The sequence below is a fragment of the Aythya marila genome (genome assembly GCF_965140915.1).
Source record: "Aythya marila genome assembly, chromosome: 19".
NCBI lineage: Eukaryota > Metazoa > Chordata > Aves > Anseriformes > Anatidae > Aythya > Aythya marila.
The window spans coordinates 7,984,974-8,002,423 of record NC_139060.1 but is presented as its reverse complement, the minus strand read 5'-3'; the positions used below and the strand labels follow the sequence as shown (position 1 = coordinate 8,002,423).

The 17,450-nt window shown below is 41.4% G+C and overlaps 1 protein-coding gene across 8 annotated transcripts in view; it reads right to left on the bottom strand.

The window, feature by feature from the left end:
- FNBP1 (formin binding protein 1) overlaps positions 1-17,450 on the bottom strand; it is a 95,684-nt gene that overhangs the window by 45,966 nt on the left and 32,268 nt on the right. For all 8 annotated transcript variants that reach the window (XM_082775351.1, XM_082775349.1, XM_082775354.1 and 5 more), the window contains exons 3-6: positions 15,142-15,198; positions 12,502-12,649; positions 1,325-1,387; positions 484-588 (exon numbers count right to left, since the gene is read on the bottom strand). In XM_082775351.1, coding sequence (XP_082631477.1) covers positions 484-588; positions 1,325-1,387; positions 12,502-12,649; positions 15,142-15,198 — 373 coding nt within the window. The remainder of the gene's footprint in view (positions 1-483; positions 589-1,324; positions 1,388-12,501; positions 12,650-15,141; positions 15,199-17,450) is intronic.

Here is a 17,450-nt window from a genome sequence, read left to right as displayed (position 1 = left end):
TTTCAGGGTACTCCATAACATGAAAAGCTGTCCTGCTGTAAACCTAGGTCTCTGAACAACAATCCTGATATTATGTCACTGCAGCCAATGGCATCAGGCCATTTTTGAGGTGTTGCTCAAGAAGGCAGGAAGTTTGTCCACCTGAATCAAAGTTTGGGTAACTGCAAACGTTCAGATGCAGGGAGCCTTAACAAGATTGAATGTACAAAAACTCTGGGGTGTTAGTTAAAACTGATTTTGCATAAATGTATTTAGAACCATGTCAGCTACGTTAAATTCTGACATCATCTTTCTGAAGAAATCTGACTGTGTGTTTATAATTTTTATGCCAATACAGCTCCCTGCAGAGCTCTCCCTTTTTTAATTAACACATGGACTGGCCAGTGAGGCAGTAAGCCTCAGAAGATTTATACTACCAGTGGGACTGAGGACTTGAACCTATTCATCCATGTTTACAAACAGCCTCTCCACCCGCTGGCTTACCTTTTCAACATCTGCTTTTGTAACATTGATGTCAGCATCCATTTTCTCAAAATACTGCTGTGCTCGATCAGCTTCTTTGCAGTCACGTTCAAACCGCCTTTTACTCTGAAAAGGAAAAAAAAAAAAAAAAAAAAAAAAAAAAGAAGAATCTTTCAGCATGGGAAAGAAACACAAATTAAAACTCTACCTAAAATCAATAACTGACCCTAAACTGATCTGCTGTAACAACTGCCAGGAGATTCTAGGACTAGCTTGTTTACATTGAAGAACTTAATAACAGTTACCATAAACACATCTTTTTTCTTCCATTCTTCAGACTGCTTCACTCTACCAATTTCCCTGCTATTTGTAAGTAGGATTTGTCATTTACCTTTATCCCCTTTCGTTATCCTCTCCTGCACCTAAAATTTCTCACTGGTTCATGTGATGAATGCTGAGCACAAATTCCAGTGTATTTGTTTCTGAGAAGCAGCACCTTACTAAAGAGATGGTCACATTTGATTTATTCATGCAGGGTGAAACTATTCAGCTTGTGGAGGAATATCTGAATAGCATCCTTAGGGACTATGCATTTCAAGCAACTCTTGGCACACTTTTCAAGTTGTATCAAATGAAACACTACTCACCCTACACATAGATCCCATGGAAAGCCAAATGTACTATTTAAACAGACCTTTTTCATACCTACCAGTGTATTTAAAACAGCAAAGTTCTAAAAATCACATTTCTTCAGCTTTTATCCACACACCTTTCATATTCTAAATACAAAGTTTGGAACCATCTCTATGAAAAATGGTATAAAAATGATTTAAATGTCACATTTTAGGAAATTTCCACTTACAGCTTCAAGTTGTTTCCAGCAAGTTTCAATGTGCTGTTGTGCCTTTCTGCCATCGTGGAAGTGCTGTTTAGAAAAAGATAAAAGGCAATATTTTGAACAACAAAAGAACAAATAGCTAATTATGTTCAAGGAGCTCTTTTCCAGATATGAAGAATAGAATAGAATTTTCCAGAATAAAACAGAAATGATTGTGACAGCTGTGTTCTGCAGCTCTGCTAAATTGAGCAGGTGTATGACGACTATCTAATGTCTCAGCAGGCTACAGATGTATATTTGCATCAATTATAGTGGTTAGTTAGTCTAAGTCTAATTAATCCCTTTAGCAATTCTACCTTGTATTATTCACTGTATCTCATAATTATTGGTTTCCCATAGTATGAAATCTGAAGCACTTTCAGCTGAATAGGATCTTTTTGATTACTGACAGTACATTAGCTCTAAATTAAAATTTCTCTCTGCATGGAATTTACCAATATGCCCTTGATTGACACATTCTAACAACTGATGTTCATCCTGATTTTCATTCAGACTCACCAGACAAACCTCTTCTAGTTTCTGACTGTGCTTGTGAAGCCAGCTGCTTATGTCTCTGGGGAGGTATTCAGTACTTTGGGTCCCTCCACAAGCCCTTCTCTCCCACACACTGTGTGCACACATTATGGTATTACAAAAGTTCCAAAATATGAGCTGTCAGCTACACGCTAAGTGACAAGGAACATCTCCTGACATGCCTTTTGGGGCAAGACTCTTAATTACATTAATGACAGCCTGTTTAAATAACAGTTCTTAGCCTTTACACAATGCCCTTCATCAGAATCCAATATGCTTTAGGTATTACCCCCCATGCCTCGCTTTTCCTCAGGACAAGCAATTTGCTGAAGACCATTGCACAAGCCCAGGACACAGCTGTAGAGACCGGGGATTTGAACGCAGAGCCCAGCTGGCTGCTGGAACAGGCTGTTCTCCTTACAAGCCACCTTGCAAAATAAATAACATAGCAATCTACTAATATGAAGAGATGCCTTTCCACTGTATTATTTTTTGGCAAGGAGGATGTTTTACTCAAACACAGGTATGGCTTCAAACTGCAAAAATAAAGGGCTGGTATTGCCAGGTAACCCTACAGCACCTCACCAGAAGCCACACATAGTGTCCCACGTGGAATCAGAAATTAGATTTAACTTAACACGGTAGCAGCAGCCTGTTAGAAGAGCTCCGATCTCAGGACAGCAGCCTGCCACAAACCACCAAGGTCAGGAAGAATCTGCTTACAAGCAGCGCTGCTTGGTTTTCTGCATCTTGCACTAAACCAACCAGCGTTTTCCTCTGTCAGAGCAGCAGGTCTCTGAAGCAAGTGCAGCAAGGAAGTGTCGTAGCACCTTTCTGCCTCCACCAGACAAGCCAGACCTTACTCAAGAGAAGCAAAAAGGCCCCAAATTGCAATTCTCTCATAGGATGTCCAACAGTCTTCCATTGCCTTAAAAATCTGAAAACCCCTCAGCCTGCCAGCACTCCAGACACTGTTCCCTGCAGCCCCAAATGCCTGCTGTTACAGAGGGGTGCCTGGCTGTAAGATGAACCTAGGGACACTGCACAGCTTTAACCTTCTGGATAGCATCCTTCTCTACACAAAAGCTCTTGAAGCAGAGAATGGAGGCACGACATTTCACCAGGGGCACGGGAAGTGCCCAGCTCTGCCCCACACTCCTACCTATTGTGACCAGCAAGTGTGAAGCACCAGGCCAGCAGGACAGCCACCTTCTGCCAACATTCACGAGATCAGACCTCTGCCATCCATGCTAGGCTTCTCCAAAACCTCAGTCACCGCACTGTGACATTTAAAAACAAACACGTCTGTGAAACTGCTGGGTGGCAGGGGGAGATTCCATGTGGATTTCGGTTCCTTTTGTACATTCCCATTTCCCTTAAACTCTCCGTGTGACTGAGACGCTGCGTCTTCCTTGCTAGAGGCTTGAAATATTCCTGATTTCAAGCTTGCTTTTGTAATTAAGAGTTTAAGAAAACAGTCCCAAGGAACAACTGCAATTTAACACTACATTTTTAAACATTTTGCTAATGAGCAAGGAATATGTGGAAATTTTTAACAGTGAAGCTGCAAGTAGAATTACTTGGCCGTCTCCACACTGCACTTCCTGCCTGCAGCCTCCCTCGTCCTCTGGTTGTGTGCTTCCCTCTGCTCTGCCTCTGACTTCGCTGGAGTGTAGGAAGGGACTGGATCTGGGAACAGCTGGCCTGCTTGAAACCTAATACTGGCGGTGACCCATAACCCTAGGAAAGCAACACGTCAGGTTAATTTAACATAACACAGGTGGATGTGGGGGCTGAAGGATGAACCCAGAATCTAAAGCATATCAGATGAGGTTTTTAAACCAAGTTTTTGCAGTTAATCAACAGCGTAATTTTCATTTTTGCAGGAGCCATCCATCTTCCTTCCAAATTTGTCTTCCCTGTAAAATAAACCTCAAGCTGGCCAAAGTACATACGAGAGCAGTACACATGAGCAGGAAGACCTCATGCTGCTCGTACCTTGCTACATTTTGTGAAGCTCATTTACAGGAATGAGCAATGAGATGTACAACGGGCATTACTGAGGACTACTACACAGCAAAACCAAGGAACTGATGTCGTGTGACAGTCTGATGTACACAGGTTCATTGTGTTTTGCAGATCTCACTTGTAACCATTTTCTAAATATACTTGTAACCCCTCAGTTCTCGCTGTGTTGTCACGTACATATATTTGCTAGTGGAGAGAGAGCTATACGTGATGAAAGATACAACATTTATTGAGAGCACTTCTGGTTTTACACATCATTTGCACTCAAAGGATGATTTCTGCCTTCCAAAACCTCATTTTCATACAAAGCAACAAAGAAAGGTAGCAAATGCTACCACAGCTACCTACATTTCTTTACTATTCCCACTTTAAGGTTAAAAAAATTGACAGTTTGGTTAAATGATCTGCTCGAAGTCATACAGGAAGCGTGCAGTTTCCTCAAACCCTGTACTATCTTCAACTTCCGCAAACTCATTTCCTTTAACAGACTTTAAAATCTTCTGATACAGCAAATGCCTTCCAGCTTTTTTTTTTTTTTTAATTAAGTTAAAATAAAAAAAGATCAATTTGTCCTTGACAAGGTTTCGAGATCCATGTTCTAATTTAAAGATATTATTTCATTTGATTAGGGAAAAAAAGATTGGTTATTCTACACTTGGAGATTCGGCAAATAGGAATTTGACAAATGATTCAGCAAATTGTATGGAAAGCTACTATTCCTTATTAGTCACACACATTTCAGTAATAAATTTGACAACAGATTCTTTTTTTTCCCCCACACACTGAACATCCAAACTAATGCACTCTAATCAGACTTTCCATTTAAAACCTCACACGCTCTAAGCAAGATACTGAGTTAATGAATCACGCTCCAAGCATGCCAGTACGACATTTGCAATGGTGGCGTTGGTTAAGTGCCACGATTTCCTCCAGACTCCTTTCTGCTATGTCCACAGCACTGGAAACACCCAAGAAAGAGCAGTTCCAGAGAAATCAGTGTTCTTAACTACGTGGCTGGCTTAATAAAATCAGTGCAATGGATTACAAAACCCCAAGAGAAGAAAATTAAGGTAACGTGTAACAAGGAAAGTGTTCTTAGCAAACTAAAAAAAAAAAAAAAAAAAAAAAAAAAAAGCATACTGACCCTCCACCCCTGAAATGAGGTGCAGAATTTTCAGAAGTTTACGGGGGCTGTCTCACAACCTTCACTCTCACAAAAACCTGCAAGCAGGTTTTTAAGTGTTCATTATCTCCCCAAAACACCTTTTATTCTATATTTATGAGACTTACGCTAGCAATCACCACACTGACTTCATGATTTCCCTAAAAAACACTTCATCCAAGCATTATACCAGCTAAAAAATAGCGTAAAACACAGCAACTTCAGCCAAAAATTGTCTGGATTGCTCCAGACACTTAGACCAGCATGACAGCATGGGTGCTCATGCTGTACCAAAACCTGATCATGGGGAATATTTTACTTATGAAAGGCTTAAAAAAATTAAAATGCCTTGTTTTTCTTAGCAATTGATTGCATGGTTGAATTTAAGGTCTGCACATTACAGTCTGTTTAAATTACAAAAATACAGATTATTAAATATGTCTATAATATATAAAAATAAACTCAAGCATAGCATTTGGTTCATTTGGCAAGAATTTTCAAAAGATATCGTACACATACACATTTCCTTTTCTGTTTTCTTTGTTCAAGCTAGATAACGTATTGAAAAAACAGTTACCTTTAACTTTTGTAACTTGCGTCCTCGGCTCACATTGATAGACAATGCAAAGTCAGTCCTAGCAATGTAGTTTTATTGATAAAAGGAAGCACTATCAACGCTTTTATCACAAATGATTCCTAAAGTAATTACCAGTGTCTAAAGCATAAATAGAGATGGAAGTCAGTGAACATTTTTTTCTCAATTTTCCCAGCTTAATTCGCAAAAAGCCTTGTCAAATGCTTTTCCTTTCCTCGCAAAAGACAGGAAATGGCCTGAGAAGAGATCTTTGTTTCCAAGAATAACAACATGCTCTTGAGGCCTTATCGCTCTCATTTGTAATAGCAGTAGTAGAAGACAGCCCTGTGAATAATGACATGAAATACGTGCCTATCTTTGCACACTTTCATCACTGCTACTTCTTAATATTGTGGCACAGCCCTGTTTTCCTGTGCAATCCTCACCGTGAACATTGTTATTCTTAACGTGGAACTCCCCTGAGACGTGGGTGAATGGGAATCTAGCCAAAGCTGGTGTGAATTTGACTGGAATCGTCTCCTGGAGCAGTGTGTGCCAAAGGAATCGGTTACAGAGCACTAAAACCCAAGTGTCTCAGACAAAGGCTAGATCAGCTGCACAAGACAAACAAGTAGCAGATCAGGATCACGCCTGCCTGGCGATGTGCCAGCAGGGACAATAAGGAGAGGAAGAGCATAGAGCTAGAAGACACTTTGTGACAGCGATGTCTGGGGATATTTTGTGCTGTTTCATGCTACATAGCCTCGTAGTCTTCCTTACACCCAAGTCTGGCTGGGGCTTTGTAAGGCAGAAGCAAGCAACTTGTTGGACATGGAGATGGCTCCGTGGCGTGCTGATCCTCACGGCAGAGCAGCGCTGCGTGGCTGCAGTTCAGCAGCACAGGAGCAGAGCCACGGGGTCCTCCAGCACGTCCTGCCACGCTGACATCCTCCAAGGCAGCAGGCCAGAAGGCCAGGGCTCCTGGGAGCTCAAACAGGTATTGCAGTGCTTGGAGATCATGCACCCCACTCAAATCCTGCCCTGGGGTCTGATCACGTCCTTAAAAGCCCGGTTGTGCTAAAGCACCCTGCAAGAGGAAATCTTGGGGCTTCTCCATAGGAGATCCAACTTTAGTACCGAACACCAAGGTACAAAGAAAAGAGCTGCCTACCGGTGCTGATCAGCATCTCTGGCCCTCAGGCATTGCAGAGTTCTGCACAGAGCAGGGAAAGTGACTGCTGTTAGGAGACATCTCATCTCCCCCCTGTAACAGGCTGTTCCTCTGAAGCACAATGCTCTGACGAATGCACAGAAAACAAGACTGCATTTGCTTGCAGCTATATTGTTTGGCAGCATCCTTCACGGAGTAAACAGGAGTCAGTTTATTCACATTTTTATTTCAAACTTCACTGTATCCATTCAAAACTGGGTAGTGCAAGACACCAAGTCCAATGGTCTAAACTTTAACCCCACTAAAACTAACATTCACAGTACACCTTTCAGCTGAACTGGGTATTGTTGTTAGCTTCCCACCCACAAATGTTTTGGAAACTTGGGTAAGCACTTGCTTTCTCCCATTCCAGAACCATCTTTGACAGCAGGATTAGATGATACATCCAAATATTTAGCACAATTTCATTATATTTGCGCTATAGTTTGGGGAAAAAAGAAACAAGGGCTCATTAAGCATATACAAAGTTTATTACGATCTTCCCTAAGCAGTTTGCTGCATTCCCTCATTTCTCATAGCTGCTGCCTAACACTGACACAATTTAGTTTCATGAAATACAGCTGCACTGCCTTGCAAGAAAGAGAGGATGAGCATGTGGAAGGGAATTGTTGTGCAGCATACTGAGCACAACAGAATCTCCCATAAATGCCCAGAGTTTTCGTTCTGTTCATAAGCAGCTCCTGCAGGCTTCTAGCTGCCAACCTAACTATTCATTCATTTTTAGTTTTTTTTTTTTTTTTTTTACCTCTAGGCTTAGGCCAAACCTAAATCCCTCTAACTGCATTCGTTGGGGCAGTACATTGGGTAAGTGGATAAGTCACAGAAGAAGAGCTGGAGTAAGCTCAGTTTGAATCTAATCAACCCAAATCTGAAGTATGGCCAAGCCTTTCCTTCCACTCTGTCCCTTTTCCTGCTGTCTGCGTTGCCTCTTTAGTTTCTGGAAGGCAGCAGCGTGTCTCCGCACCTCTGCAGCACAAGGCACAGCTGTGCTCCAAACCTGGAGGCACATCCAGAACGCCACATGGAAAATCCATTGTGCACTTGACAGGGCTGTATTCTGCCACCCTGCCTCATGCCTGCACGGTGCAACTCCATGAGAAATCCTGTCGAAAACCACAGGACTATTTGCAGAACAGGGCACTATTCAGAATGAACGAACGTGGCAGAATTCCTCCAATTATTTACTTTTCATCAACACCTGAGAGCCTCTGAGAAACAGAAAGTTCTCTGAAATGCACACCCCCAGTATGAATACACACAGGGAGGGCGCACATGCTGCACCATGAAGAACCAGACCATTTTTACCCTTGCAGTACCCATAAGGATGCATTCATTCCCTGCTCTGCTTCTATCCTGGCACAAAATGGAACGTATTGACATCAGGTAAATTCTCTCCCAACCACAGAATCCCAGTGCTGCACCAGTTCAGTCTGCAGCAGGGCTCTTGGCTTGTGCTTGACTTTCATGCTTGATTGTATGGAGCCAGCCGATCCCCGTGGGGAGGTGGAGGTAGAGGTGAAAGCAGAAGCAGTAACAAGAGGGATAGTTCATGACTCCCAAACACTTTTTTTTAGCAAAGCTGATGCCAGAGCAGTGGCTACACAGAAACACAGAGCAGCTGCTGCCAGAGGAGGCCTTGAGTCAGACCTGGTTTGTGAACAGGGACCCAAAATGAGGATTGTCACAGGAATTAATTTATGAGTTTCTATCCAGGCAAGTGACAGCACTGAAGGTCTTCCTCAGCCAAAGTTGAGAAAATGCCTAAATCATCTCTCTTGAGAAGCTTTAAGGAATTAAAAAAATAAAAGGAAATCCTCAGTGCTTGGACTGCATTGGCTACACTTGCTCAGAAGTCCAAGCACTGGTGCCACCAAAAAAGAAGGTAGCAAAAAATAGCTGGTGTCTAAATTTATGCATATTCTTAATAGAATAAAACGTGCTGAGTAACTCAGTAGGCACAGCAACGTGGAGGAGACTCCCTCACCTACGCAACCAAAATGCTGGTGATCATTCTCCCACAATGAGAACAAGTGGTCTGCTTAGGAGCTGCTGTCACAACCAGCAGCAGTCACGCTGGGTGGGAGTAGAAGTCTTGAGTACATCTCCAACCTGCAAATGCTTGTGAAATAAAGGAGCCTCAAAGGAGCCTCTCCTGACGTTACCAGGAGCACCTCCTTTTCTTTCATCACAGATGAGCAAGATTAAGACCCAATTTCACAGGGTGCCTGGCTCAAACTTGACAGCTTCCACAGTTACCTCAAAACATAGTCCTTGTGAAATTGGGACTGCACAAAGAATGCCTGTAGAAGTTCTTTCCCTGAACCACGCTGGCGATCCCCCACTCGTTGGTGTGGTTTGATGACAGACGTCTTTCTACAGTGAAGGGGAACTCAGGCACAGCCTCAACAACCCCAAAAGGAAGATGGATGGTTTATGACCTTCACATGCAGCATAGGAACCGACATTTCAGCTTGGAAGTAGTTATCAAGGTCAGTTGAAAAAGAGAATTACTCACATGAGAGCACAGACACACCGAGATCAAGAGAGCACAAAAAGAAGTGAAAGTGAGGAACTGCACTGTACAAGTTTCACTTCACCGGAGAGCTGGGAAGAACCGAAACAGTGCAAGGAGTTCTCCCTCTTACACACACAAGCTGTATGGGAATAGCAGGCAGGGTGTATGTGCAGCTCCTGTGACTGCAAGGGCAGAGCACAACATCAGCTGGTACAGTATTAACGTCAGTGTGGGCTATGGAAGGGGAATGCACAACACAATGAAAGTGAACACACCGACCTGCGTCGCTGAAGATAATTGAGTTTCACAAAAAGATTCTTTGCCTGATTTCTTTCTCTAGTGAGCAAAAGCCATCATATATGTAATCGGTAAAAACAAAAAGTAACCCAGGACTCTCCCCAGGCTTTAAACCAGGCCAGGAGAAACAGGAGTTATCTGTCTTTTGAACAACAGCACCAAGCCACTGTGAATTTGCAAGTCATCCTGCTTGTTTTTAATTGGCTTCTTGCCATATTTTCACCATTAGCAACTATCAAACATGGAAAACTTTACAAAGGCATGTATAAAGCACACCTTTTTACACAGCAGTCAAACAAACTCACTTAAAAATTGCACACAAACTGAGTTTTATCCAACAGGAAACTAGTGTAAGGCTTTATATACTATCAGGTTCTGTGCTGCTTACTTACAGGCTATGGGCTCGTAGCTGTCACAGAGGAAAACAAAGAAGTGTGATTTACTTCTGTGCAACCAATCGCCTGCTGGTGTAATTCCACTTTAATCAATAGAGCTAAATGAGCATGAAAACAGAGTAATGTAGGCATACATAAGACCTTGTGCATTTAAACATCACCAGCCTCATCGCTCATGCCTGCTAAATGCACAATTCCTACTGCGTTTTGAAGGGATTCCCTTTAGAAATAGAAGCTCTCAAGCCTGGTGCATTTGTCTGACCACTTTGCTGTATCTGAGTACCCCTTTTACACACTTATGCTTATGATGCATCTGTGTATCATTCCCCTTTTCCATGGAGAAAAATTATGACAATAAAAGCAAGGGTGCTTATGTAACTCAATCACACTGAAACCACTGGAAGTTTGTTCCATTTTACACGTATTTAGGCTCTTGTATCATTTGGATTAAGTCATTCAAGAGTCTAGACAAGAAGCCCCCCCCCCAGGTCCTATTTGTGGATTATTCCTAGACTCAGGAATGATCACCTTTTCCTACAGCTTGCAGCAACTCCTAGCACAATGGCTGATCACGCATTAAGCAGTAAGCACAAGAACTCTGCCAGCAATATTACTGGAAATCCCAAACTGTTCATCAATTCGTATCACAAGAGGTTTTGCCAGAGCATCAGACCTCTGTGATATTTACACAACAATCAGCTTACCCTGCAGATCCCAGCATGATTGATGAAATTGTGTTTTATGGTATGTAATGAGAGAGACTATGTATGAAAAACGCCTGAAGGCAGAAGCAATTCCCTTTTCAACACCACTTGCTCATAAACGAAAAATCCAAAGGAATCAGACAAGGATTCATAATTCACAACGTTTGTACTCATGTTACAAGAACAAAACAAGCACCCATGACTGACAGCTATCTTCTGTTAAAAGCTACAAGTTATCACCAGCAGCGCATAAACACAGTCAGTTCCTTTTTTTGCTGTTCCTATGCTGTATTGCTGGACTGACATTAAAATAATTTGCTTGTCATTCACCCATCAGATACTTCTGAGCCAAACTTACTATAAAACTCTACAAGCATAAGAAAAAAACAATACAGTTACTGCTCGCATTCTTTACAAGATACCAAGCCCTTCATTATTTTACTTAAGATGTCCAAGAGATATTCCAATCACTTCATAAGTCCCTACAATTTAGAAATCAGGTAAAAATTAGAAGTGACAACAAAACACCATACAGAACACTTTTTTTTTTTCTTTTTTTTGGACTTTGCATATTGTACAGAGTTCATATGGAATAAAAGGTCACAGAAGCAGCCAAGATAACTTTCCCATCCCAACTATATGCAAATCACATTTCCATGCTGCTGGCCAAATAATGTGTTTCTAAAAGATTACACACCATTCTGCAAATGAAAGGTGTGTCCGTATGTTCATATCCGCTGTTGACAGGCTTACTATTCTCATACTACACTTCGGAAAACACAGTAATAGTCAGGAGTCTGGTTTTGCAAAGCACTTTAACACAGGCTTAACGTTTAGTGGGGCTATTTATAAATGCTTAAGTTTTGCTGGACTAACAAGAGCACTTTGCACTTTCCATAATGGACCAACATTTTGGCTACCATCTGGAAGTGAAGTATGTGGCCTGATGCTCCCTTGCCCTGTTGCACTTTGCTTAGCCGTTTCATACATGGTTTATGAATATTTTCAACAATAATCCTTAGGAACGGTATTTTATGCCCACGCATTCCAGGGATAAAAGATTTCAAGGCAGGGGAAGGAAACAAACACATCTCAGCTATACGCCTTTCACAGTTGGTGACATGCAAATTAATCAGCTTTCAACTTTTGCTGTAGTTGAGGAACCTGCGTGCCTGCTACCAGTTAAAATACAGTATTAACAAAATCCTAATTTTAGTGATCTTGAAAGACAACAGGTTGAAAAAAGAGTCATCAACATCACAAAACAAAGCAGACCCCGCACTTCTCGTTATAAATCTTTTTTGAAAGAGTTTTGTTGACTAGATCTGGCTGAGAAGCAGGAAAACGTGAATCAAGTTCATAATAATAATTCTTTATGAAAGTTTCAGTAATACAGCTTCTCTGTTTATTTCATGCTTTATGTGGTGCCTGGACTCTTCCCTAAACAAGCTTTTGGCTAACAGAGCCTTGAGCACAGATGGGTTTCTGACCTTATTTAGCAGGCATTCTCCTGAAGGCATAGCTGTCTGATTTTATAACATTTGATTCAAACGGTTCAGTGCCTTGGCCAGGGCATGTAACCCACTTTTTTAATGCTTGGTTCATTAGCAAAGCTTGTGTTTATTAACTGCATGTTAATTTTGCTTAACATTGAACTCCACTACCACTAATTATCTGTCTTAATTAGCAATTAATTGTGAATAATAAAAAACATTCAGTTACCGATTTCCTCTCTTGTTTCAGCTCCTGCACAAAGCGTGTTAACTCTCCAGTGATAAGAGAGGTCATGTTCTCTGAAATGACCTCATGCTGTCCGGCATAGTCATTCATTTCATTTAAAGTGGCTAGGAAGGCTTTAGTTGATGTGTACCTGCAGAGGACAAAAATGCATTTGGCTTTTAGTCCCTTTGTTTTCAGACACCCACACTGCAAAGGGAGGTTGTACCCTTCTGAAGCATTTACTATCGTTGCACGAGACTGAGTACAAATTAGCACAGGTTCACTTGAAAATGCCCTCAGAAGGAAACTGATCCCGCACACTGACGGTCTGATAAATTTATCTGCATTTCGACAGTTTGACATTGGCTCTTAGAACACAACACTTTGAGAAAGCCAAGTGTTTTTATCAGTACTGCTCTGGGACTTCACTGCTCTAATCTTTACTCACCAAACATTTTCGAGTTACCCTCTTTCAAGTCCTACAATTCAGTGCACAGAGTCAGTGAACTCTACACCTGGCAAAATCCAACCAACCAACCTTTGGCTAGCACTGTGCAGAAAAGGAAACTTTTCAAAATGTTAGTTGGATTTAGATTAGCTATAACTTACAAAGTTTTCCAAAAGACAGTGAATTTACTAACCAGGTGTTCATTGTCAAACCACATATTTTGGTCCCTTCCATTGCAAGGTTTACTTTTCATATTACTCTCCAATACAACATTCCACATGTTATTAAAAGGAAGAAGTGAACATCTGTGCACACAATTTCAAAAACAGCAGGTGATGTCACCAGCATATTCAGCACTGAGCCAACAGAGCTGCATTTAAATTCCCCTGCTTGTTGTACTGGTCAGCTGGAAGAACACTGCTTTGAAGCGCTGCACTTGCGCACGCTAGGAAAACTATTAATATTAAATGGTAGCAGTTTGCACAAATAACATCACCTTCAGGCAAAAATCCAAAGCGAAGGGGGGAGATTCAGAGGAAATAAAGCGGAGTGGTATGAAAGGAGATGAAAGGCATTGGAGAAAAAACGGGGGGAAAAAAAAAGAAGAGACCCAAACCATTAAAAGCAACCACATTCACAGTCAAGCTGCAGTACCTCAAGAGACATCCCAGCTGCAAAAGCCAGGGGATCCAACCACGGAACTACAGACTGATGATAAACTTGAAAATGCATCATTTTTAGACAGGCTGTTTCAATGCAGCATCCAAGGCATCCAAAGGTCACATGACAACTCCCCAGACGTTAGAGACATGGGGACACTCCATTTAAAAGGGCAAAGGATACACAGAGTCTTCTGTGTCACATTGCATGAGCTACTTAGCTCCAATATCCTTTTCCAGCAAAGGAAGATGTGTCCAAAAGGTTGTTGTAAACTAAAAATACCAGTTTATGGTATAGCTACCCAAAGACACATTTCTTCCTAACCCCAGGTACAGACCAACACAGCCAGTGTGCTGGTAATATGAGCTTCCTTGTGTAAATATCACTGTTTCAGGAAACAATAGCATCAATAAATGATTCCCAAACAGCGTTACTAAAAATCAATCAAAAACAAAATGAAAAGGCTATTATCTTGGTTGATACAAACCAGCAGGGTAGCTGTACAAGCCAGCTGGGGAGGGGGGTCCTGACCCAAGAATTTAAATCAGTATAATAGTACAGTTGGACCTGAATCCAAACTCCTTTGAAGCGTTTCAAGTTTCAAGGTCAATGGTTCAACTCTGAAGCAGAGCAGCCTCCTGCAATTTAAGGCTGCAGGGTCAGAATCTTTTACAGTGCCTTTGCTCAAAGCTGATGCATTACAAAACAATGAAGTTAAGGAATTTTAGAAAAAGTCAGATTGCTCCACAGAAAAGGTTACAACTCTGGCTTATAGCTTGTCCATTGGAAGGCTTCTCCTCTAGAAAGCTCTCTTTAATAATATCTTTGATCTCAGCAAGGGCAGGAATGTGTTGTGGTCTTTTTTTTTTTTGACGTGGTTTACAGCCTTCCATATGCATTTTCAGTGTCACTGAGTGGAGGACCTGTGCTTTGAGACTGCAGTCACTACCTGCAAACATTACGTTAGTGCCCTGCCACCAGGGAGACAGTCTGAATATCTAAATAAACAGCAGGCACCTGAGGCAATGTAACATCCTTCAACAGCAGCAAGTCATGTGTCGATCCGCTCCAGGACACTGCCTGTTACAAGCTACATCTCTCTACCTTACTCTTCAAGAGACCCCGATTTCTCCTGTGGAGCTACAACACGATCTCTTTAATAACATACTAGACTGCCTCGTCAGTCCATTAGAGTAATTTAATACTTGCATGGACTGCTCAAGTTTCATGCTAAAATTAACAACTGCTTCTGTTCCTGCTGAAGGTAATTAGAGTTTGGTCATTCACTTCAAAGAACCAGCACTGTATAGTCTGGCTTGAAGATTTTAAAGTACATTAGAAAAGACACAAAAGAAAAAAAAGGCATCTAGTACCCAGAACACATATATAAGCCTGCTTATGAATATATGATCTCTCTCTTCTCTAGAGTTCAATGCAAGTTTTTGGTTTAGAAGCCAAATCCTTGTAGGTAACCTAACTATAGCTCCCCTTCCTCTGTCAATGAATGCTTACCCAGCAGTAGATCATGAACGTACCTGTACTCTTCCTCTTCTTTGGAGTTCTTTTTGGGTTGATATTTCTTCGAAAGGTTCCTAAAATTAAAAGCATATACAAAGTTAAATTTTAAATACCCTTTAAAATAAGTGGATGGTCTTTGCATGCACACAGTGGCACTTCAGTTTTTATTTGCACTGGCTAGGTATCTACCTTATCAGAAGTATGACCACAAAAGAAGGGGCCCCATTGTGCTTCCATCTGCATAACTGCAATGAATTAACAGGCTCTGAACCCAAGAAGTTCATAATTTAAAATCATAATGTCAATACGCAACGCACTTGAGTTCTGGTTCTGCTGATGCACATCCCCTTTGCCCGAAAGAACCTTTTACAACCCTTTTCCTGGCCCTCAGACACACAGAGAAGCTGTAAGAAGTCCCCCCAGTAGAAGGTGCTATTCCACACACAAAGGCAGGCAGCTCACGGAAGTGCGATTTGCTGCAGGAGATGACTCTGACCCAGCAAGTTTGCCTGTCTTTTGCAGGATGCTTCCAAGGAAGAAAAACAATCCTGGTAAAGCTATGGGAAGCTGCACTGAGATGATACAAATGGGATAATTCTGTGATCGTTAACTGATGCTGGCAGAAATGTGAAATTTGATTATTCCAATTAGCACAGACGATTACATCTCATTACTACATACGCAACTAATGATTTCATTTGAAAATATTGATATCCTTCTCCAGTGATCTTATCTCGAGCAAGGAAGTTGAACCTATCTTGGTTAGCACACCTGACTTGTTCTATAGCTTTCATTTTTCCTGAAAAAGATGACTGCAAACCCCTAGCCAGCAGCAAATCTAGGATTTACAGAACACATGCTGTCCACCACTCAGCGCACCTTGCTGATGCTTAAAACCCAGGATGATGATGCATATTTGGACTGTAGCGCAATGTAACACCATACATGATGCAAACCAGGGAGCTGCCACATCTTGCTTAGCAATTAAAGCCTTTTCAGGGCTGCAGCACTGCGATGTCCTGCATTTTAAACTCAGCCTTGTTACTCTATGCCTTCCTGCAGCCTCTGTTACCCTACAGTTAAATAGAAACCACTTGGGTTAACTTTACAGATTGTTTTTCACTGATTCCAAGTAACATTTCAGTGGTACTGATGCAATCGTTGACAGACGAACTACTAAAATTCATTGGCCTATCTATGCTATTTTTTTATTTTTTTTTTTGAGAATTCCCAGAATTAAGTCTTTTCTTTCTGAAAGAGCAGTTTCTTTTCAAGTAGGAGTAACCCAATCCTTGCTGCATGCTGGTTTTACTGCTAACTGGGAAACAGCAGAGCCTCTTGCCTCACTTTTCTTACTCATTTTGTTTTCCCTAAGGAATTAAGTAGCATCAGCACCAACAGAGTTCTAGCCAGAGCCCTGGCAGACTTGGACAGTTCCTCAAAATGTAAGTATCCCTCCTGGGCGGCCCCCAGATAAGCATTTCCATTCCAGCCTCTGTCTTCTCTGAAAAGAGGATGCTCTGGAACAATGAACTTTTCTCTAGTTCTGCACACAGCAGTTTCAACCAAATATCAGCACAGCAACAATTCTGCAAACTGTTCTGCCTGATTACGTGTGGATAGGAATGCCTCCACACACCTGCTTGAAGAAGAAAAAAAAAAACAGAAGGAAACACATTGAAGACTAAACTAATAAGGTATTTTCATACTCAGGATGGACATCTCCCTACTATCATGCTGCCCAAGTAATTCAAATACAAGGCTACAGTCTACCGAACCTCTAAAGGTACAGAAATGCTACTGGGTCAGGGTAAAACAACAGCAGACAGTACGCTTTCACAGAAAACGGATTTAGAAAATATATAATAAGGAACAAAGAAAATAATAAAATGTTTAACCCAGTTGCTAATCCCTATAATGCACTTATAAAAATGTACATGTATATCATATTTAACAGGGTTTTTTGATTTCTGTCTCCTCTTTGTTAATCAAAAAAGTATATAGGGTTTTAACCATGACGCCCACAAAAAAACAGAAGTGATACAGAATCCAGAAGTGATACTTCATCCAGTAAGAGCCAATCTGACTATCACATGTTGAAATTCAGTGTGCAATTATGCAGTGTCAGGAGCAAAATATTGGCCCTTCTCAGGTTTAAGCTTGAAAAGCAATGACACCTGCAAATCTAACAGCGATTAAAGCAGCAACTAACGCATAAAAACAAAAGATCAGCAATAAAATAGCAATTCTAAAAAGATTCTGTGCTAGCCTGTGCACCTGCCTCCGATTTGTGTTTCTGTCTGCCTTTCACTCTGCATCATTTTTA